Below are 24,112 nucleotides of genomic sequence, written 5' to 3' on the forward strand. Positions count from 1 at the left end.
TAGCACTATGACCTACAGATGCACGTCGATTTATTTTGTGATACGATCCAATATGGGTGCGAGGCGGCCATTTTATTGCGATTTTTCATGTCTTTGGACCATAACTCAGACATCCTTGAGCACATTCTGCTCAAACTGGGCACAAAGGCATAACATTATGGCTTTCATATCCATGTCAAATTAATTCGCGATATGTTTCAATATGGGCGCGTGGCGGCCATTTTGTTGCGATTTTTCATGTCTTTGGACCATAACTCAGACATCCTTGAGCACATTCTGCTCAAACATGGCACAAAGGCATTACACTATGGCTTTCATATCCATGTCAAATTATTTCGCGATATGTTTCAATATGGGCGTGTGGCGGCCATTTGTTGCGATTTTTCATGTCTTTGGACCATAACTCAGACATCCTTGAACAGATTCTGTTCAAACTTGCCACAAAGGTATAACACTATGGCCTACATATGCATGTCAAATTATTTTGTGATACAATCCAATATGGCCACGAGGCGGTCATTTTGTGTGCGATTTTTCGTGTCTTTGAACCATAACTCAAAGATCCTTGAACCGATTCTGTTCAAACTTGACACAAAGGCATAACACTATGTCCTACATATGCATGTCGAATTATATTGCGATACGATCCAATATGGGCGTGAGGCGGCCATTTTGTTGCGATTTTTTATGTCTTTGAACCATAACTCAGACATCCTTGAACGGATTCTGTTCAAATTTGGCACAAAAGCAAAACATTATGCCCTTCATATGAACACCAATTTATTTCGTGATATGACCCAATATGGCCAACAGGCGGCCATTTTTTTGCAATTTTTTCATGTCTTTGAACCATAACTCAAACATCCTTGAACCGATTTGGTTCAAACTTGGCACAAAGGCAGAGCACTATGGCATACATATGCATGTATCAATTAAGCTTGGGATAGGATCCAATATGGCTGCAGAACTGCCATTTTGTTGGAATTTTGCATGTCTTTGAATCATAATTCAAAGGTCATTACACCCATTTGTCCAAACTTGGCACAAAGATCGCACATGTCAATTTACTTCGTGACATGTTCCAATATGGCTGCCAGATTGTCATTTTTTTTCCAATATCGCTGTCAGATGGTCATTTTTAGCTCCCATAGCCATATGTATATATGGCAATGGAAGCTATTCTTATAGGCTAGGAAATGTCTGTATGTCTGTATGTCTGTATGTCTGTATGTCTGTATGTCTGTCCGTCAACATCAAAACTCCAAAACCGCTGCACATTTCATCTTGATATTTGGTGTGTACATGGATGATGGGCTGTAGATGAGATTTTGTTCAAATGAAGTTGTCATTGCCAAAAATATGCAAATTAGTGCCAAAAAAGGCGTTTTTGGTAAAAAATCTCCTTCTTCATAACCGCTGGTAAGACAGCTTTGATATTTGGTATACAGGTCCCTAGGGATAACCCAACTTGGATTTGTTCAAATTGTGATGAAATATGCAAATCTGTATTTTTAAGGAATTTTTTTGTCATTTTTGGTCAAAAATTTATTTCATCAAAACCGCTTGTCTGACAGCTTTGATATTTGGTATACAGGTCCCTAGGGATAGCCCAACTTGGATTTGTTCAAATTGTAATGAAATAAGCCAATCTGTATTTTTAAGGAATTTTTTTGTCATTTTTGGTCAAAAATTTATTTCATCAAAACCGCTCGTCTGACAGCTTTGATATTTGGTATACAGGTCCCTAGGGATAGCCCAACTTGGATTTGTTCAAATTGTGATGAAATAAGCCAATCTGTATTTTTAAGGAATTTTTTTGTCATTTTTGGTCAAAAATTTATTTCATCAAAACCGCTCGTCTGACAGCTTTGATATTTGGTATACAGGTTCCTACAGATAAACTAAATATGATATACAGAATATATGATGAAATCTGCAATTTTGTATTTTTGGTGCAATTTTTGCCATTTTTGGTCAAAAATGTGTTCTCAAAACTACTTGTCTGATGCCTTTGATATTTGGTATACAGGTTCCTGGGGGTTCTCTTAGTGTGATATAGTGAAATTTGATGAAATCTTCAATTTTGTATTTTTGGGTCAGTTTTTGCCGTTTTTGGTCAAAATATTTGTTTCTCAAAAGTTACTCATGTGATAGCTTTGATATTTGGTATACATTTTTATACATAATTATGATGAAATCATCAATTTTGTATTTTTGCAGCTAATTTTGCCATTTTAGGTCAGGCCATCCTGAAATGAGCTATCAAAGATCTCAACCTTCTTCATCAATACATATGTCACAAAACGTTGCTCTCTTCATAACACAGCAGAGCTCTGTCGACCATTGGGTCGTTTGTTAGCTCCCATAGCCATATGTATATATGTTTACAAGTTTACATTTTATTGAAAATCTCAATAGCCACTGAGCAGATTAGATGAAAATTAGCATGTAAGTACTTTGGGCTGACCTGAAATGATTGTGCACATCTTGGGTCAGTATCTTGGACTTGCTATTTTTCATGAATTTTTTTGTAATTTTCTCCCATTTTTGGTCAAAAAATCTTCTTCTCTGAAACCACAAGTCTGATTGATTTGAAACTTGGTATGGAAGTGCATAGGAGTGACCTTTCTCAAATCTGGGCAAAACATGGTGAAATTTGCATATTTGCATTTTTTGGCTATTTTTTTCATTTTTGATCAAAAATTTTTTTAACTCTGAAACCACACGTCCGATTGAGTTGAAACTTAGTGTAGAGGTTTTTACGGGTGACGCTAGTAAGATTTGATCAAATTCTGGTGAAATTTGTATAATTTTATTTTATTTGGGGAATTGTTTCTATTTGTGATAAAAAAATCTTTTAGCTTGATTTTAGCTTGTTTTTTATGGGAGCGACCAGTGACATTGTCACTATTTTTGGATTTTTCATGTCTTTGAGGCTTAATCATATGCAAATATTCTTTACCCAATGTTGTTGAGACTTGGTACAAAGATAAAGTGCTATGGCATACATATGCATGTCCACTAATTTTGTGCTATGATCCATATGGTCAATAAACAGCCATTTGATTTAAATTTTGGTGTGATTTTTTTATGTCTTTGAAACATAAACATAGGTCACTGTCCCTCGATGGACTGATTTTGTTCAAACGTGATACGAAGATAAAGTACTATGGCTGCATTCTTGTGCACATTAAATTGTTTCATTATATGATCCGAAATGGCTGATTACAACAACATACCCGATCCCATACCATTTCGAAAATTCCACCAAACCATGTGTATAGTATGTGCCAATCACGACACTGGAGGCAGTAAGGGCATCGTTATGTGTGATGTAATCAAAAGTTCCTTGAGTGGTCATTACCGGCAGAGATGAGTCATTTATTGAACGTTCCTCAGATTACTTTATTATGCAAGTCACAGGTCTTGCATCAATGTCATTCCACAGCTACCTAGACTACAGCTACCTAGACACCAAAGATTATAACAAAATGGACAAGCGGGGACTGTGTCATCAACGATGACTTGTTTCAGATAATGACATATTTGTATACTTCATGACCTTTGAGAATTAATCGGCGGTGATTATTGTTCATTATGTTGATCATAATACTTTCAATGAAGTTGCAAACATGTGGCAAAGGTTCAAATTTACACATAACTGTATGAAACACGTGAGCATTTTCAGTTCATATCTGTTTTTACTTGTGTATTACCTGTATGTTGTGTGTTTGAAGGAGTTACTCTCATTGCCTTTCACACCAGTGACCCACCCACGTATTATGCAGTGTGATTATTGTATTATACAAATTATATTAAGGTGGACTTGTCGCTTTAGCAGCTTTTAATCAAGTTAATGACTGCCATTGTAAATACAGAACAGTGGGCACCATGGAAGGAAATTCATTTTCAAGAATTCCAACAGTATGACAATTTCCGTTCTTTGTTTGTATGCCAACACAATCTTTCCACAGGAACTGCCATTTAGAGGTTTTATATCCAAGAAAACAAGCTCAATCATTTCACAGCCTGCAGCACTGTTCCAAGCCATACATGCAGTTTATGATTTACTATTTAGCCTCAAAACATTTAGGATTCACTGTATCTCAGACTTTTTATGTATTTCTGCAACGTATATCTCCGTCTCTCTTCAGAGGTTGAGAATGAATGTTCTGCTGTAAGAGGAATGGACATTTTCATGAGTTTCAGGTGTGCAGTTTTGTAAATCACTGCGGAGAAATATTTCCATCTAGTAATCCTCACCTCGTAGGTGGAGTGCTTGATTGACAGAGTTCACTACTGACGTCAAGTAAACCCACACAATAAATTCATTTACTCTTACTTGTGCATGGGCGCATGGAGATCTTGGCAGGATGACACAAAGGGAAGGCAGCGCATCACACAAAGGAAATCCGCTGGTTTGTAGTTTGCCGGGTGTTTAATGAATGATCGGGGTCAATCTGTCTCTGATTGTGCCTGATACAGTTGAAGTAGGGTTTCAAGTTTTCTCTTTCTGACAAAGAATCCTGCAATTGATAGTTGCCTTTTCATGCCATATTCAACCTCATCCGTACTTTCAATAAATAAGACGACATCCCCAGGCTAGCATGTCAATCTATTCCCACACATCTCTGCTTCTAATTGGATGGCTCTATTCAGTGTGTATGTACAGTATGTGCCCTTTACAGTATCATGGAAATAAAATTAATCGTTTTCCCCAATTCTCGGCAAAGCTGTTTGTACAAGGAGAATCAGGATTATGCCCTCTATCCCATCACATATGTCAGACTTTTTTCCTATCTCTTTTGATTGTGTTTTGTTACTATGCAAAGCCTTCCAACTGTATTAAAAATCTACCTCAGCCTACGTCAATGGTCCAGTCCTAGAAATTAATATTCCTTTGGAAATCAAACCGCCATTACCAAAAGAAGAGTGTGGTAAAGGTATTGCACATTTTCAAAAGACAAGACTCTGCAACTAGGAAAATGCAAGCTACAGTCAAGGTGGTACTTCCTTTTCATATTCTACACATTAAAAGCTGTGGATCGTGGTTTTGATTTTCATGTAGTCATGAAAAGTTAAACACAAAGGTATTGGGCAGTTGATATACTGCCTGTAGCCATCCTAAGTATAGTAGTTTGAGAAACTGGATGCCACTTGTCTTCTGAAATGTCACAAAAAGCACATGGTTCATGTATCCCGACAACACTCAAGTTGCAGGCCTTCAGGGTGTCACCTTGTGGAATCATACCAACCTGCAAAGCGGTTGACAGAGTACCACCTGGATCTTCATGCACACCACAGCTAAAGCTGTTTCTAGCTAAAATACACCAGTTCTTGTATCTTGATTGTGAGTCACGCACACGTCACACATCAGAACAGAACTACATTCATGCCCATACTCATAGTTTTAATAAACTCAGTGTGACAGTTTTCGGACAGGGAAGTGAATTTCGCCCAAAGCCTTTTCATAAATGACGAGCAGTACGAAATCTTATTACCATACCCTTCGAAACTTTATTGTGTTTATTATCAAACTGTTAACACGACGGAAGTGGTATTTAGGGGTTCAAAGTTGCAAAATTTTTGACCCCATGTTGATGGCATAGTAATCGGACTGCTATCGCAGTAATCAGATGTCATATTTGGAATATGATTATAGGGGCTAAATATTTACATTTCGAAACTTCAAATCCCCGATTTTCAATTTCGATGTGTTTAGAAAACTGTATGTAAATATTTCGTGATAAATTAGTTACATTTACAAAGCAACTATATTTTGACGTGTATGGTGCTTACATATCGGACATGGGCTGTGTCTGTGTGTTGCTTTCGACACCTTGAATCGTACGGTGTGTTAACTTCACCAAGTTTGTAGCACCCGAAATAGCTTCTACCAAAAAAACAACTATCCAAAACGGGACAGCAGCGTCACCTGACTTAATATGCGATATCATGACTTGTCAAACGCTATCAATACAGAGTGAAGTGAGTGCAATGAACAGCATGTCATTAAACGTCCAAAAACTGAGGTCGTCCGAAAACTGTCACACTGAGTGTACTCCTTGATGCCATTGCAAATACCAGTAGTAATGCTTAAGCCATTCCTGGTATGTTATGGATAATTATTGCAGTATTTTAAGAAACAGTGTTACACAATAGTATGATTGCAAACATTCAAGTCACATTATAATCATGCTTATAAGACATTATCACTTTAAATAGTAGCTTTAGCAGGCTGTCTAATTCATCCAACTGCTATCTCTCCATATTGCCTATATCCAAATTACCTTCCAAGTCAGGATAGCAAAAATGCTGGAAAAAGCAATGCATTAGCAAAATGGGACAGCTTTACAACACTTTCACACATCCTGTGTTGTAGGGACTCTATATCTAATCCATGCCATTTTTAGATTTTATAGAAAACATACCAGTTGTCCTGAATATTAAAGACTGCTGGTACCTCGGCCATGCCTGATTTTCCACAGACCATTTTCTGCCAGATTCACCAAAGTGTTTAGCTAAAAAAGTTATCAGAAGCTAGCCTTTTAAAGAACAGCTTTATTTTCAATAGATGTTGAAGACATGAATACAGAGATATAAAGAAAAAGGTGTGAAATGTGTGAGCTTTTGTCACTAAAGGCGAAGTTATCCTGAAACTACATTTTTTGTACTGTCTCTGCTCATCCTTAAGAAAAAGACTCTATAGAATTTCTATAGAGTTTCTATAGAAGTTTGTCGCTTAGTAGATATTCTATAGATATCTATAGAAATTCTATAGAAGTTTATAGTTTATAGTTGTTGTCTTTAGAACATTTTTTGTAAGAAATTTAATCAAACAAGCAGGCTAGTAGTATGCAATGATACACTATTAATGAAGGCAATCAAGAGGGATTGCAATATGCTGACTCTAATATGACACAATTTTGACACGAGTTACAGAGTTATACAGATGGCTGCCAAAGGAAATCACAGACTTGCATGAGAAACTGGGTCACCTGATGAATAAAAATAACTTATACAGAATCATGAGAGGCCGAGTACTGATGGAAAGCAGTTTCAAGGCTATGATTTTACTGCGAAATTATCAAGTTTAAGTACCACTGTCACTGCAATCAAACTTGCTAGACAAAGCCTCCAGGGAAGAGGTCAAGCATTCATCATGTGCACTGTGACGGGGACCGTAGAGCAGTTGTTTCCGGGAAACCACCTTTTCTTGGTTCTCAAATGTGTGAAAAAACAGTGTTAGTCCATCAAGTTGTAAGTTTTAATATTGACTGTCATGTGAAGCAATAAAACTGAAGTGTCGTATTCCACTTTTATGACTCATATCTCTTAGATATATGATTTCTTTCACTCAGATGGTCAATGACAGTTCAAATCGTGTTTGAGCATGGTGAGGTCTGTTTTCCTGGTGTGACCACTTTTAAAGGTACATCAACTATATTTTAATACCATGTATGCTGCTGCCTGATTTGAATGAAAGTAGTAGAACTTTAAATATTTATAGAGGGAGCCAAGTCACTCAAGCCGTAACATTGCAGATGTGCAGATGTACAGGAATGCCTGTACCGGTACAAGGGTGTATTCATTTTGTCAAGCTTGTTGTATTCACATTTTGGTCGCAGGCTTCTTCACCTCATAGGCTTTTTGGGTTCATTTAAATTGAGTCCGATCATTGTTCTACTCCAAATGTTTTTAGCTTTTCAGAAAAGGTTTGTGGTTATCCTCAGGTCAATGCTACATCCTTCAGTTATACCAATAGCCCTTATACCAAAATCTGTCCATCTCTTGGACAATTGTTTTCTGTTTTACTAACAACAGTTTTCACGACCTTTTGCAAAATGCATGTTAAACACTTTACACCTCTTCAACTTCAGGCAGCGAAAGTACATCCACTGTCAACCTGTATAACCACACCGCGATCAGAGCTTCTCTTCAGGTCAAAGGTCATGACATCGTGTACTCTGATTTCCTCTTTATTATCCCAGCCTGACAGCTTTACTATCCCACCAGCCCTCATCACTTGCTCTTTCAAACTTAAATTTTAGTCAGCTTTAATGGGACTCTGACTCTGCATTGCTTGGCAATGAAATTCCAGTACTTTCTTTGCCGCATCATATACAAGGCAGATACAGTGTGCCCACTATAAAAGAAATCTTTACTGCTTACATGGGAAAGTCACAAACTTTTACTAGTAGGAGAATTACTAGCATCAACATGGAGTACATTATCACGTTCAATTTCAATGAAGACTGTCTCTTCAAAATTTTTATTTTCAAAAAAAGATGGATACACTTCAGGTTCTAAAATGTTATATCCATTAATATGATATTTGAACTTGGCAGTTGGGATTTACAACAAGGACAAATGAAACCATCATGTCCCACTAACAGTACATTTTAATGTTGCTACAGTATGTGAAGTTAAATTTCCATTAGGTATTCCAGAATTATTCTACAACCTACATTATCTCAAATGATTTATCAGGGATTTTAAGTAGCTTTATATCGGTTGAAAAACCCCACTTCTCAGCCAGTTGAAGTCACTGTTAGTCGCTTTATATCAGTTGAAAAGCCCACTTTAGCCAGTTGAAGTTACTGTTAGCCATATATAGGCATGCTAACAACTCAATTATTGTGCGTGGGCCAATATTGAAGAGGAGTGAGCCTGCATGCTAGAGTAACTCAGATTGGAAAAGATTTCTGGAACAGAGTATAAATTGCGCTGAAGCTCTATCAAACAAACAGCAACAGTTTACTTTAATCAGTAATTAATGGCTAAAGTATTAAAATAGAATCATATAATCTTTTCATTAAAATTCATTAAAATCAAATTTTGTGCATGATTTGATAAAATTGTAGGCGTCTGCAGCTACCATGAGCAGGCACAAAAGAAGAGAGCTTTTCCAGGTAGAGACAAACATGATAATCTCAGTAGCAACAAGTGTTTCATGCAGCTATACAAGGCTAAACATACTGCCTGAGGAGAAATTGTTAAATGGAACATTGATGACTTTGTCGCCAACATGTCGCCAAGCAGACGTCTAATCGTCATTAAACTCATTAGGTTCCGCCACGTTGAAAAAAGTGTATGACATTTAATCTTTTGTTGTGCTGTCTGCCTTCAAAACATCATAACTGTGAGATTCGCCAATATTTCACTTTTTTGCCGGCAGCGTTTGAAAAGTAATTGATTGTACAATTCCCACTTCGTGTTCAGCAAGGATGGAATAACGGAGATGAGAGCTGGAGATGTCTATGCCAGCAGACACTTGGCGAAATCCATTACTGTTGAATGTACCAGCAGCCTGCCTGGCTCTCAGCGTACAGGTAGCCTCACTAGCTGTCAGTGTACAGGTCTATTTCTACATACAGTAAAGGCTAAGAGAATTAGATGACAGTTTCCATGGTGCCTTTGTTATGCCTCGTTTTTGTAGGACATTGCCCTTCTCTCTTGATCATAATGTCATCGTCTAGAATCTTTCCTGACAGCATGATATTGGTGACAAGTAATCAACTCTCTTTCTCCCATGAAATAGTATGTAATAGTGAATTTTGTTGGAAGTACTGCTTTGCTTTACAAACTACTTCTTACAATTTCATTTTGATTTGACTCCATGCAGGGAATTCCTGTGACCACTGTGAATATGGATATTTAATTTTGAAAAATCAAATTGCACTCTGATTAATTGGTACTTTGTAAAGTTTTATATATAGAGGTATCTTTGGCATAAATAAGTTACCGGTAAACAGATAAGTTGCTTTCTCAGGGTAAATGTATCTATAAATTATGCTTTACAGAATGCTATATGTACATTTAATGTTCTTTTATACACTAGTAAGTAGACATTGTGCTCATTTATGCAATTGCATCAGTGACAATGTCTATGCAAATGTTCTTATAATGACTTACCATTATTTGGTGGTCATGCTCAAAATTACGACAACTTTTGAACATAACTTGGTCATTGAACCATCTTTTTCAGAGATGAGGGTGCAGCTGAGAGGTTTTGATGGCTGACTTGTTTTGATAGCTGACTTCTTTCCTGAGTAAGTTGGTACTGCAGGTTGTGAGTTTGAATCTGATACAAAAATTACTGAATTTATTACCATAGGTTATGAGTGGTCCAAACAGACTAGCTGTGGTAATAGTGGCTTAAAGTGGCTGTACAAGCCATCAATGGTTAAGAGTAGGCTAGGTTGCTGCTGATGGCTGAAAGTGGCTCCACTAGCCATCAATAGTTAAGAGTGGCAAATAGTTGCGGTTGGTAGCCGAACATCACATATCTGTCCCTTTTTGTTAGTCCATATGGCATATGATAAAACTATTAGGGCCCTGATATGGGTTTTGTGGACCTCAGTCGTATAGCGCATGCGCCGGCACACTCAGGCCCTTCCACTATACAACCTTAGGTCTGTAAACTTTCAAATTTCTATCTGTCTTGTTCATCAAAACCCTAGCAGCCACCTCAGTAAGGATTTGGCTGTTAAAAGAACCAAGTATTTATGTTTGACCTCTAAATGAAGTGCATGCATTTTATAACAAGCAGTAATTAAGGGTATTTTATTAGCTTGTTGACATTTCAGGACAAGGCCACAAGTACAACTCTATCCGGTTACTCTATCCCGTGACATTAGTGTACCTGGCGTACATGCATCATTAGCATTACAATAATAACATGAGAGACAAGGAATCCACCAAAATTTTCCAAATTTAAAGAAGCTTTGACATTTGTACAAAAAGCATAATCACCCAATTAGTCTCTGAAGTACACCGGTTAAACACAACCAGCAAGCTTTTTCCATTTCATCTATTAAAATAATCTTGCATAAAAGTAACCCAATCTGTTTGGAAAGAATAACTATATATGAGTTTCCAAAGCAAATCTTCTAAACTTCAAGGTAACTAATAACTTTGCTCTTTCCATTAACCTTTATATTTGTCATTAACTCAGGAATAGACGTCCAGCAAGCATGAGTCTCAATGGCCTGGGAGCAGAAAATATCACAGCAAAATCATAGCTATTCCCTGATGATCCTCTCTTTCTGTACAATAATGATTGCTATTGTTTAGACTGTCACAAACTGTCAAGACGCTGTCTACTCAGAGCTTATTCTCGGGTTTTGCATTTGATACTGATCAGGAAAAAGGTTTATACCTGCCTTGAAGACATTGATATAAGCTAACTATAGATGCATATTTTATATGCAGGATATGTCTTCGGACATATTTAGACATCTTCAGCTAGTTTCACTTTAGGATGTGCCTGATGGACAGTTCAGCTTGCCCATGGTACCATAAATCTGTGAGAATACTTAACCTGTAGTATTGACTCCTAGTATTCAATCATTCACCTGGGTATTTCTTAATTTAATAATACTCTTGCTGTCAGAATATCTTTTGAATCAAAAGGCATTATGCCTTATACTGGTGTTTCCTTGTTTTTCCCTTTTTTGCTCACATCAAGTACATCCGTCAATCAAATTTCTATATTGCAAGAGCAATTGATAGAACCCACAAATCCCTCTCTAATATTTGTTCTGTGTGGAGCATTACACCTGGGTGAAATTTTATGCCAGAAATTTTGTAGTTGTTCAGGAAAATGGTTGCCGACAAGAGATTTCATGGCGATCTTGACATCACGGTTCTAGTACTTGACTCCCAAGGTGGGGACCTTCCAGCTTCAGCATGAGCACTTCATGACCTCAGGTCCACTGATACTTGATTGAATATGGCCGTATAGAGTCCCATCTTATCCCTGGGCACAAGTCTAGTAGACTAATCTTCCGTTTGATGATTGGTGAAAGACAATCCCTTCCCTCCAGTGTAGTGATGTACCCGAATGGCAACTATCATGGAAATTGGATTTTACCCAGTTTTCCTTAGTCTAACCTGCAGTACAGCAGACTATTCTAAACAGTGGGACAGCGGAAGGTGCCTGTCTTCTCCTTCAAGTGAAAGAACTTGAATTGCACTGATCTGCTGAAAGAAAGCAGAAACTTTTCTGTTTCAAAATTTAAGAATAAAAGTCAGGGTTCAAAGTGTAATTGTTTTGTCCAGAAATATTTCGTAACTCAGAAATATTTAAAATCCAAAATGGCTGTAAGATAAAGTCTTAGATTAATATTTAATTTTCAGTTGTTGAAAAAAGCAAGATGATATGAACATGTGGTTCATTGTAGATTTCAAACTTAGCCGTCAGAAACTCTAGCCTTGACTGTATATGGCATCATGAGATTTTGAAGGTTGCAAATCTGTACCCAAGCTGCACTATGCTTTTAAGTTTCTTTATGATGCAAAAAGTATTAATAAAGCTGCCTGACAATGATGATTGATTATAACTGTTTGAGCTTGATAAGCGTATTTTCATGTAATATACCTTTATTACAATGATGTTCTTTGAAAACAATAGTCTGAAATGGAAAAATTTGCTTGGAAATTCACCAGGCAGGTGTGAACATACCGTATTTGAAAATTGTGGACAATTGATAGTCTCCTATTGATAAAAATATTTCAAATTATCAAGACACCCTGTCTTAGCAAAGTAGCACATATACCCATTAAACATATATTGTATTCTACGGTAAGCATAAATTTAAAAAATTCAGAAAACAAAAATTTATCAATATTTAGTTTTCATTACATTTAGAATACTCGTTGATACCAACTTCAACTGTTCAGCATGATGAAGGTGTATGTTAATGATAGTGAGAAGCTTGGGTAATACATGTAGAAATTATGAAATGCATGATGTAGCTATTCTTTCTCATTGCTGAATAAACAAATTTTTCTCGTCGCCCAGTAAATGTGATTTTGTCTTTGCAAGGGACAAGAGGGATTGACAATCCCCACAGGACAGTATTTACATTTAAAAAAATGGCACAGAGGTCTGCATACAAGATGTAAAGATTGATGTACTAGAATGAGTTGCTATTATTTCAATGCAGATGGATAGTAAAGTGTATAGTTTTAAGTTTCATCTAAAGGGACAGTAGCTATTGCGATGTGGAATTGCCACCAAGAAAGTTGTACAATTCCAATATGGCTCACTCTGTTATTAGATGGTCGTGATGAAATACATTCTGATTGAAAGGTTGAGCATTACTATTTGAGGGGCGATCTTTTTTAGCTTACTGTGATATTAGATGGCTGTGATGAAATACATTCCAATTGAAAGACTTTATGTTGCTATTTGAGGGACACTCTTTTTTCTCCATCCAAATACCATCTGAAAGCTTGACTGATCTCTAAAACTATCAACATACTCAAAGTTGACACTGTTGATGTAGCATGTCAGTTCAGATTTAAAGGTTGACTTTTTCTTGTATACACTTTCTCAAGTGGTTCCATCATTGAAGGTTACCTCAAAGGCCATCCAAAGGTACCATCTCGCCAAATCCCAGAGATAACCATACAGTGATTAACTACTCCCACTCAGCTACCTGCAGCATACAGCGTCATCATCCAGAAATACTCTCAATACTCTTTTGCAGAGCTGAGCTCATCAATTACAGGTGTCTATGAGGAGAGAGTATTTTTCAGACGCACTACTGGTTGTCATAATCTGCTAAACTAATTGCTCCAAGATGGCCCTTGCCTCTTGTTTGATTGCAATTGTGCTTGTCTGGTAGGCTTTTATGCCCCTTGAGAGGCAGTGGTCCAGGATAGTGCCTTGTTAATTGCGGCTGATGCATTGAGGGGAATTATTTTGTGTCCATCCTTTTGGAACCCAATATAAAATAATTCAAAAGGTGTTCATTAATGAGTCAGTAACATAAAGAAACAAAACACAGAGTGTGTGGGTTTGTGGTTAGGTGAGTATACGTGTATCAATAGGTGGGTATGTATGTTGATGGGTTATTGGTATACATGTGTTGATAGGGTGGGTATTTCTGTTGATAGGTGGGTATACATGTACATGCTGACAGAAGGGTATGGATGTACCTGTTAAAATAGGGCAACAATACTATTATCCAAACATCTTTAGTTTATACTTCAAATATTTTCAGCATATTTTAAACAATGTAACTTTCACACCAATATAGATGTTGTGTGAAATATAGAAAAAAATAGATGACATCCTTTGAGAAGATTACTAATGGAGGGCATAGTGAATACTAGCTCCAAAGATCAAATGTCCGTTGCTTGCACTCATGTAATCAGGCCGTGGAGTACAAACACATTGGGAAAACTAGTGCACTTTGAAGTGGCATGAGGGCAAAGCTTTGCACCTTGTGGATGCAATAGAATACCTAATGATTTCAATATAGCAGCATGTTAACAAACCATCAGAGTGGGTTCAAGCAAAATCAGTGTCGTCGGCTCGGGAGATCATTGATTTTTTCCTACACTTGCTCAGTCCCTCACATAAGTAGAAAGTCAAACATCGACTGTTAGAAATGAAATGCAATATTTTGAAAAATGTTACAAAGGAATAATGCCACTTTCATCATGTAGTTGCCACTAGAGACAAAATGTATACATCCAAAGCTTTAAATCAAAGGTAACTGCAAATGTCCACTTCACATGGAAATCATGCAAAGCAAACTTAAGACTATTTGTTAACTCTGCCCAGTCATGCCAGTGCTTATTTATGGAGTTCAGCAAGACTGAAGCATAGTGGGCCCAGGCTAAGCTCTAGTACAATTCAACATTGTCTTACAGGCAGTACATTTGTAAAAGTGCCAGTAGCCATAACTTCTGACCATGAATGCACTGTTATTGTTTACGTTTGAATTCTATTTCTAGTTCAGATAAGAATTCACATTTCAACAGTAATGAGATGCAGTCTACAAGCTACGCTTATAAGTGGAATAATATGTATCCCAACATGCTTTGGGAAGCAGAACAAAAAAACTGTCGTTAACATTAAAAAGGCAAAAAAAAAATCAAAACTTCCAGCCACTGGCCAATAAATTTGGCATTAAATGTACATTCAGACTAGCGCTGATATATACTATAAAGAAGATGTGTTTTGTTATTCTTCAGATATGCAACAAAGTTCTAAGGATGTGTGCTGAAAAAGTCAAACACATCTAGACCAACATGAACTACAAGTATTAAATGCACAGGACTTACGTGGGAAGATAGAGAAGGCAGATATTGAATTCGTCTAATTTTAACACTGAAAACTGAGTAGATATTGGATCCTGTAGGTACATCGTGTATTCAGATGAGAAATGCGACTTCGATGGAGAAATATTTTACATTGAACCGTGTCAGTGTAATAAAACTCTAACTTTATTGTATGCAATAATAGAAAGAGTAATAAAGGCAGCCGTATTGTTAGTCTTCAGGGAGCTGTTTGTGTTTTATCATGATTAAATTTATTCCAGAGGATAAAGTACGCACAGAACAGGATGAAGGTGGGTAGATGGAACCTAACAGAATAAGATGACTCAGCCTGCCGCCTTCGTAAAACAAAAGGCTATATATCCTGCCAACCCATGACCATCTCTGTTCACGTACTTTTAAAAGCAATCATAAATGTTTCCCTCCTCTATTATTTAAAAGTAAAAGGTCATTTAGGTATATTAACCCTGAACTTTTGACAGCTCTCGCTTCCTGCATGACACCGTCAGCTGATTTTTTGCAAGGGGCTTTTCTCGTAAAACCCCATACCAATGAGAAATTAATGCAGCTTTATCATCTACCCATAACACAATAAAAAACACATCAACTGATTCTACCAAAATTACATACTGTGTAAATTATTGCTGTTCATAACGGACATTGTAATATTTGACAATTGTTGTATGTACATCTTAATATCAAATGTGTCCTAATCATAATATTTTTCAGAGCAGGAACTTACGAACATTTTTACTCGTAGGCTAGGTCATAATACGGTTGTGACTGTGATGGAGTATGAATACAGCTCTAATTTCAGTAACTTGAAGTCAGTTTAATCCTGAGAAATTTTAGTCGCATGATTTCACCAAAAAAAATGTCATTCACACACTATTCGAACCATTTGTTGGACTTTAATACATGAACGTTGCTGTCACTCACTGCATCGAAGAATAATAAAACTAAATTATCAAAAGTGTTGCAGTTTTTGTTTTCATAATGTTCTCAGTAACAATATTACTTTGGCAATTAAGGGAGAATATTATGATGAGAATTTTTATTTCAACAGTATTTTATTTTGATAATTCAAAGAGGCATGACGGTGACAGAGTTACACTATTTACTCCCTGGTGTCACTTTGTTCTGTAATCGTGCCTGTTGCTGGAAATTGTCATTTTCTTTGTGGACGTAATACAGTTGTAAAAAGGCTTTACCCCATGTGACTATGGGTGTTCCCACTGATTATCCAAATATGATCACATTGATGGACAAAAATCATCATTTGCTCACAATGCATTCATCAATGCAGCATCAAAAGCAAATGTTGTCTATTGACCCCCCGAAAATACACATTAAATCTAGCAGCATGGCGTCCATACATAAATGAAAATGCCTTGTCAACATGGTAATCATAATAAAATGAAATAGTTCATGAGCTAGCTGTGTACTGAAATGGAAAACTTTTTTCCTATCCTTGTGATGAGGTGTTACACACAGGATAACATTGATTAAAACTTTCTATTTCCTGTGAGAGATATGTTCCTGCATGATGTCACTTCGCTCATTGCCTACACATAGGACTTTCATGGGCATTATCTAAAAATTTACAGTGCCTTAAAAATTTACAGTGCTACCAGATGTTTTTTAGCAATTACATCGCCTTTATTTCCAATGAAATTTGAATTTTTGGTGTTTTCAATCATTTATTGAAATTATCTGTTAAATGATACGTATGACAGTTTGACACAATTTATCAATTTGCAATTGCAGAAAAGTTTTCCTTGGAAATTGTTTTCCTATAACTTGTGAAGGTATCTTATATAGAGCATGCTAATACCGTATTTTCATGAGTTATAAATTTGTGAACACTAACTTAGTTTGTCAAAAACTTGAAAATATTATGGTATGTATTTTTAGAAAAAATTACTGCCACCAATTGTACATAAAGTTATATTGAACAATATTTTATACCAAAACATATTTCAAAATTTTCTGTATAATGGCACAAATTCTGTGCGTTTGAAAAACAGTTTTTTACTTAACTTCAGTTCTCAATTTTTTTAATGCCAACATATTATTGAAATTGTTATTTTTCAGTTCTATTCAGTGCTGCTAAATGCTTCTACTTGATTTATGAAAATGTGTTAACTAATATTTTATGTTGCATAATATTTTACAATTTTTAACATGTGGCGATACAGGCTGTAAATGCGTGATTTGAGTGAGCTGTTGTCCTGATTTGCATATCAACATCTATAGTACGGTAGATGACTTCAGGCACAAGGATATCTTTGAAAAAAATTACTGCTTCACATACAGCAGAGAAGGCCACTTTAAATTGAAAAATTTCCCTTTTTGAATTCATGCATTGTGCGTAAACTGCGTCTCAATTAAATCAGAGGTCTAAGTATTGCCAGCCTTTGGATGAGATAAAGTTCAATGACAGCGTCAATGCCAAGTTCAAAGAATCTGTTCAGAGAAACAGATTAGCCCAGCACTGAGAAGATAATTGAATAAGTACTATTTGGAATGCGGCCGCGTGGCCCCATCTGCGTTCAATATATCATGCTTCCACACAATCACAAAAGGTAACAAAACACTAATGAGATAATAGACGTGGAATTGACCAACATCATTTTGATGAGCAACCTCAAGTAGCGTATTATCGTGTCCTCGTAATTGTAAGCATTGTCATTACGTGCTGATTGCACCGTGGCCAAATGCACTGATCATTGAACTTGATGCCGCATCACACCCAAAGATACATTCAAGATACCTCTTCTTCTTTTTTTCAACCCATTTTCAAATTGTTTTATCCGTATCCTTGAGGTTGAAAACACATTAATCATCAATCTGTGCATTTTAAATGCCATTGATGTATATTTTTTCCTCCCGTAGCGTTCTACTGATGCAAATTCCAATGAAAAATTAATTTAACCTTTACATTTCCCCTTTCTTGTAACCACCAATGATGATTTATGAGTCTCAGACCCAGCACAAAAAGGAAAATAAATTACCACAGACACTTCCATACTTCCACTATATCCAATAAGCCATCGCCATCAAAAGAAATGTCAGAAGGTACCTGTACATTTTTAATTTGGAGTAATGTGAAAACAGTATGGCCTGTAGAATATTGAAATATCACAGGAAACACTTTGAAGGCCGTTGAGCTATCAGTTTGTAGCAACTTAAGTCATCAATCATTGTATAATTTTGAAAGTGCAACTGAAATCTTAGTGATATGACAGGTGCACATGTTTTCCAAATGTGGATTGAAACACTGCAATGCCTCTATACCTAGCGTAGTGTTAATATTCTGTTAGAAGCAACATGGAAACACATCATTCAAGAGTGTCAGATTTATTTTGAAGCGTTTTTTTGTTTTTGTTTATTGCTGAATTGCACAATTTTTTTTTTTATTTTGTTTAAGATTTATCCAACGTAAACTGTAAAAAAGGGTCTACATAGGATTGTGTGATAAAACAGGTGCAAATCACCTATACAAAGTCAAGCCAGAATAGTACACCACATAACGAACAAAAGGCAAAGCTGACGTAAAATATACAACTATCAAAGTAAACAAACTATAATTAAAAAAATACTTTAAAAGCCAAATTTACATAGGTCTACATTTACTACAAAAGCAGCAGATTGTCATTGTACAAGTGTTTTGAGCACAAATGAGTAAAAATATACATTTTTCTCACGTAAAGAAATAAACATGAACATAACCTTCTCTAGCCTAAATTCATCATTTGTTCAATTGATAGTCCAGTTGGTTGTAAATTGTCAATAAAGTACCAAGAACAACACCAGGATGATGATTAACTAGTTTTATGATTTGATTGAAAAGAGAGTACATAGCTAAGCAAATCCACCAGCCAAAGCTCATAGGCTAGCAAAGTTTATGGCATGGCAAGTAGTTTTAAAACAGGGCTGGTAGATTTTATGACCAGGGTGATAGAGTTTTGCCTCTATTAACCCAATGGATGAGTGACTTTATTCAGCTTGTAGTTACAATGTTGACTTGTTGGCTTGTTGAAAGTTATAGGCTTCTAGTGATTAGATTCGGCCACCATCTCATGGACTTGTGGATCTAAAATATGATTTGATCACCTCAGTGTATCATGCAGGGAAGCCAGCTGTTTTCAACAAATGATTTTCCCTTTCATGATAATCTTTGTAACTCCCTGTTCCTAACATGCTCACTGAGCAGACTAACAAATCCAGTTTCTTTCAAGATTGTCACCGCTAATAGTTAACACAGTCTCTCGTGTTTGGATGTGCAGTTACAGTTCACAGGTTATTAGCCAATGAGAGTGAAATCACCTGTGAAGAGTACCCCTAACTGTGTTGAAAAATGATGCCGAAGAGCCTGCTTAGCTACTGTTGGAAAAGTAGAACTGCAAAGCGAAAGAGAGAAATGCAGTATGATATATGACCTTGGGGGCAATGTTATTTCACAGTATTCAATCTGTAAGAGTGTCCTCTGTTACACACCAGTGCACTTGCCTTTTGGAAACACTTGAAAGCAGGCTTTGCCCACTTCAGCTCTGTACAATATTCATCTTGTCTATTTGATTGATGGCCATCATCATGTGTGATCAATTTATGTCACCTGCATAAGATGTCCAGAAAATTTCAAATCTTTGTAAAAGTGCTGAAATTGCGCTACAATATCAAGCTGTATGCAAATACCACGTGAGAAAAAAATAGGTAAAGCATTGATATGTGACCATATACTGAAAGGATTTATACTTTCCCACTAGAAAAACAGAAAAACCATGAAAACACAAATATTGTTATCCTTGAAAATACAAGAAAAGATTTGCCCACTTCATGAACCTGCTTGTACATTGATAAATGCAGTCATGATTTATATAGATCTTGAGAACTTGAAATAACATCAAAATGCAGCTACGGGTTATTTTTACTCAAAGAAGCAATATATAACTAAGCTTTGTGATAAACTATATGTATATAAATACCCCCAAATAGCAAAGCTCAAAAGCACTCTCCCTTCGGTAAAACAAGGTCTATTGACATTTAATATTACTGTTGATATGCTAGGTAATAGGTGAGTGACAGTGGCAATTGGGCTTGTTCCTCAAAGCTATATCTAAGTATATGTCTTCAGCTTGTCAAAGTTCACAGGAATGTGTGTAAAAAAATGGAAAGTTTGACATTCCTTCAAAAGAGCCATAACATTGCTTTTTTAGCAGATCATATAAGATCCGGTGTCTGTGATTTCCCATATCCTAGACATGTACTCCCAGCTATCCCTTTGACAAGTCATTCATCTGTGTTCTGAGATTGCGAACGTCTTTGCTGGGCTGGGATTATCGTAAACCCCAATTGAGTGTGGTATTATGAATCCATGCCAAATTTCAGCTATTTAGCATACCTTTGTTTGTATATCAATATCGTGAAAACGATTTCAAGAAAATAAAAATCCTTCCGCACAGAAATTTCATAAGCCTAGATTTCTGGGGAAGAAGACCTTCAACATCTCTCAATGTCCCGGAGCTTACAAGAAATCAGACTAGAAAAAAAAGGAAGGACGTACTGCCGTCTTAATTCCACTCAAATGAACAGAACATTAATATGAAGTTTAGGTGTCACCTTGAATTTCAAGGACCCATAAATTTCGTGCAGTTTAGCTCCTAGCATACATCTCAAATCTTTCTATGGCTCATATAATTTTCTTTACTGATACAAAAAGGGAAATAGTTGAAGTTTCCTTGAGTGCAAGGTGAGAACAAAAACCTGATTTCCAACTTGGGAATTATTATGATTTAGGAGAGTTGCCAAACAGATTGGTCTCTATGGGCGATGACATAAGGAAGACAAATGACCACACTGATTGTGACTGAACCTGCTTTTCCTTTGTCTCTGACTTGCAGGCGGACGTGTTGGGTTTGCTTTGCCACAGAGGAAGATGACAGATCAGCTCCGTGGACAAGACCGTGCAGGTGTAGAGGCACAACCAAATGGGTCCATCAATCTTGCCTCCAGAGATGGATCGATGAAAAACAGAAGGGAAATAGCACAACCAAAGTAGCATGTCCTCAGTGCAATACCGAATATCTGATAGTATATCCAAAACTAGGTAAAATATTGCTAATAAATGGGAAATCAAAATGATTTTTTGGAGTAGGAGTAGCTGCCATGTTTTTACCAAGTTTATCCATGCATCTGCATATTTTATATTTATTCTTACATATGTGTCCATAAATATAGATCATAGTTTTTTTCTCCATGGACATACACTGTCTGTAGTTAATTGAATAATTGAATTATTTGATTACTTGTCTAAAATGGACAGATGTATATTGTGTCTCTCTTCATAGCCATGCTGTGAAAAAAAACACAATTTCCTCAGAATTGTATGAATTTAATACTGCCCTGGAGGTGGAAGTGGACAATCTGTCAGTGTGTCATCTCTTCTTTCAATGTCAGGTTTTAGGCACATTGCAGTAACATTAAACTCGGCATCAGCATAACTTTTGAGTTCCTTGTAGCAAACGTAGTGAGTACTTTAGATAACAAAGGTGAAGCGTGTACTCCTTGAGGACAGTTGTCAGTGACGTGCAGTGTCGTGACAATTTTTGATGTCATGACATGCACAATATCAGCGCACAGGGAAGATACATATATGCCATCATGGAATCTACGGAAAATCTGAACCATGTAAAAATTGCTCTTCCAATCACATGTTAAGAAGAAAACAGTCACATTTCAGTGATACATCGTGAGAAATTTGTCTCATGACATGTGACTCCCCCTCCAACTAACATTTTCACATTTATCCAACATCACATGATACAAATGGTTGCTTCTTGGTTCTTTAATTGCTTACACAAGTTAGTGATTTTAACGTTGGCATATTCAATTTTATTATTATCTCATAAGAAGACGTCATAACATTGAAATCCAAGTTTATAGATCAGTAGCTCCTTTGAAATTTTATTTTGACAAACTCTTTTGAATTATCCATCATACTGTCTTGTTCAATGCGTGTGAACTTTTTCTCTTTTGGATTTTTGATTAGTTAGTCACATCACTGCTGAGTGTAAAGGACAATCGATAATTTTTTTACCTTTTTCAAATGGTACCTGGAAAAACGATAAACTTGGGTTGAAAGAAATTGCAGATCAGCAGAGAAAATTCACACATTTTTGTTTTGAGTCTTAGTATTGCTTACTTTATTTTCAGGTTCCTTTGTATATATTCTTGATACTGTGGATAAGATCATCTACAAAGTGTGTCCATTTGCAGCTGCTGGTATCGTAGTAGGTTCTATTTACTGGACTGCTGTAACCTATGGAGCTGTGACTGTCATGCAAGTCTTGGGGCATAAGGAAGGTCTGGACGTCATGGAAAGGGCCGATCCGTTATTCCTTCTCATTGGCCTTCCCACCATTCCGGTCATGCTGATTCTAGGGAAGATGATCCGGTGGGAGGACTATATCCTGAAGCTCTGGCGAAAACACTCCACAAAGATTCCTTTCCTTAGTTACATCTTCCCGGATCTAGCACCAGGTTTCCGTGTTCCAGCTGAACCAGTGCCAATGAATGATCCTATCTCTGCTACCAGGATACTCTGCGGTGCCTTAATTTTCCCTACAATTGCAACCATCTGTGGAAAGCTTATGTTTGGATCACTGAATTCGAACTTGCAAAGAACAATATTGGTAAGTTGAACACATGTTGAGTATTAAAAATGGAATTATGCAATCATGTAATCGAGTACTTGGGCCAGGTACATAACATTTATGAAAAGGTGAACAACTGCTATTTAGAATCAGATTGGATGACAGAACACAAACTAGCAAGGAATATGTTTTCCATGAAACACCACTCAGTTATGTATTCTTGTCATTTCTCAGTATAGGCCCGAACTCCAAAGGTAAGAAGAAATTGGATGTGACATTTTTTTGTTCCACAATAATTGTGAAATGATGAATGAGGGGGATTTCTGTATGCCGTCGGACGTATACTGTGTTGTCTGCAGGCAGAATTTGCCGACATCATGGTGTGAAACCCAGAGAATGAAAATATGGAAATGCTAGCTCACTGTGTTACTTTCAGTAGGAAAGAGAAACCCTGCCCCTGCGGGTGATGTACTTTTGTGTGGGTATTGTAAGCACTGACAAACCCCCTCAAGTGGCATACCATGTGAAAAAGGATTCATCAATGGCATCAGCCCACATAGTCTATTCAAACACAGTGGATAAGCAGTGGGCAGTTGTGACCTATGGTGATCTATAAAGCAAATGGAATATATATATGGCATATTTCTGTACAATGTAACATTTCCAAAATCCATTGTCAAAGAGGAACACAAACAAGATAGGGTACCTCATTCATGATCACACACTCAGTTTTCATTTATTCTCTGTCGGATTCTCTTACTACTAATGAAAACTGCAAGCATCATTACGCCGTAAGAAAGTAATTTTAAGGTTACGGCATTATTACGTCATTCTGGAATATTCAGGAGGCGTTTTCATCCTGTGCTCTAACCTGCAACATAATCAGATCAATGACTTTAAGGCTTTAAGGGGGTGCATGTGTGCGTTTTCTGAAATCCTCTTATATTAAGATGTTTTAGTCTGAAAATAATACCAACAGACAGAAAATGTGCAACTGTAAAAATTAAGTTTGCTATAATGTAAAAATTCAAAACTATAGGTAGGTTTGTGCAGTGTGAATGACAATGGCATTTTCTATAAATATCTCCATTGTATTAAAGTTTTACTTTGGGGAGTGGGTGTGTCAGGAGACAGCAAATTTGAACTTTGTTATTTTCCTGAAAGGCACTGAGGAAAGATGTCTTCCAGTTTATCACAAGGTCTATCACAAGATCTATCCTTGGAAGGATGTGATATTTATTCATATGTAAAGAGACATCAGTGGCAGTTACTTGGTGTTGTTTCAACAATTTATGATCTGCGTGAACTTCATCAACAGGATATTTGTCCAAAAATACACTACATAAACATCAGTGAAATTTCATAAATAGTTGAAATATTGA

At 36.6% G+C, this 24,112-nt stretch overlaps 1 protein-coding gene across 1 annotated transcript in view; it reads left to right on the forward strand.

Moving 5' to 3' along the window:
• The window catches only part of LOC139119900 (E3 ubiquitin-protein ligase MARCHF5-like), a 97,572-nt gene that overhangs the window by 46,576 nt on the left and 26,884 nt on the right, over positions 1 to 24,112 (forward strand). The window contains exons 2-3 of the mRNA XM_070683852.1: positions 20,979 to 21,184; positions 22,291 to 22,769. Of these exons, the coding sequence (XP_070539953.1) occupies positions 20,979 to 21,184; positions 22,291 to 22,769 (685 nt within the window). The remainder of the gene's footprint in view (positions 1 to 20,978; positions 21,185 to 22,290; positions 22,770 to 24,112) is intronic.

Source organism: Ptychodera flava, chromosome 20 (genome assembly GCF_041260155.1).
Source record: "Ptychodera flava strain L36383 chromosome 20, AS_Pfla_20210202, whole genome shotgun sequence".
Lineage (NCBI taxonomy): Eukaryota > Metazoa > Hemichordata > Enteropneusta > Ptychoderidae > Ptychodera > Ptychodera flava.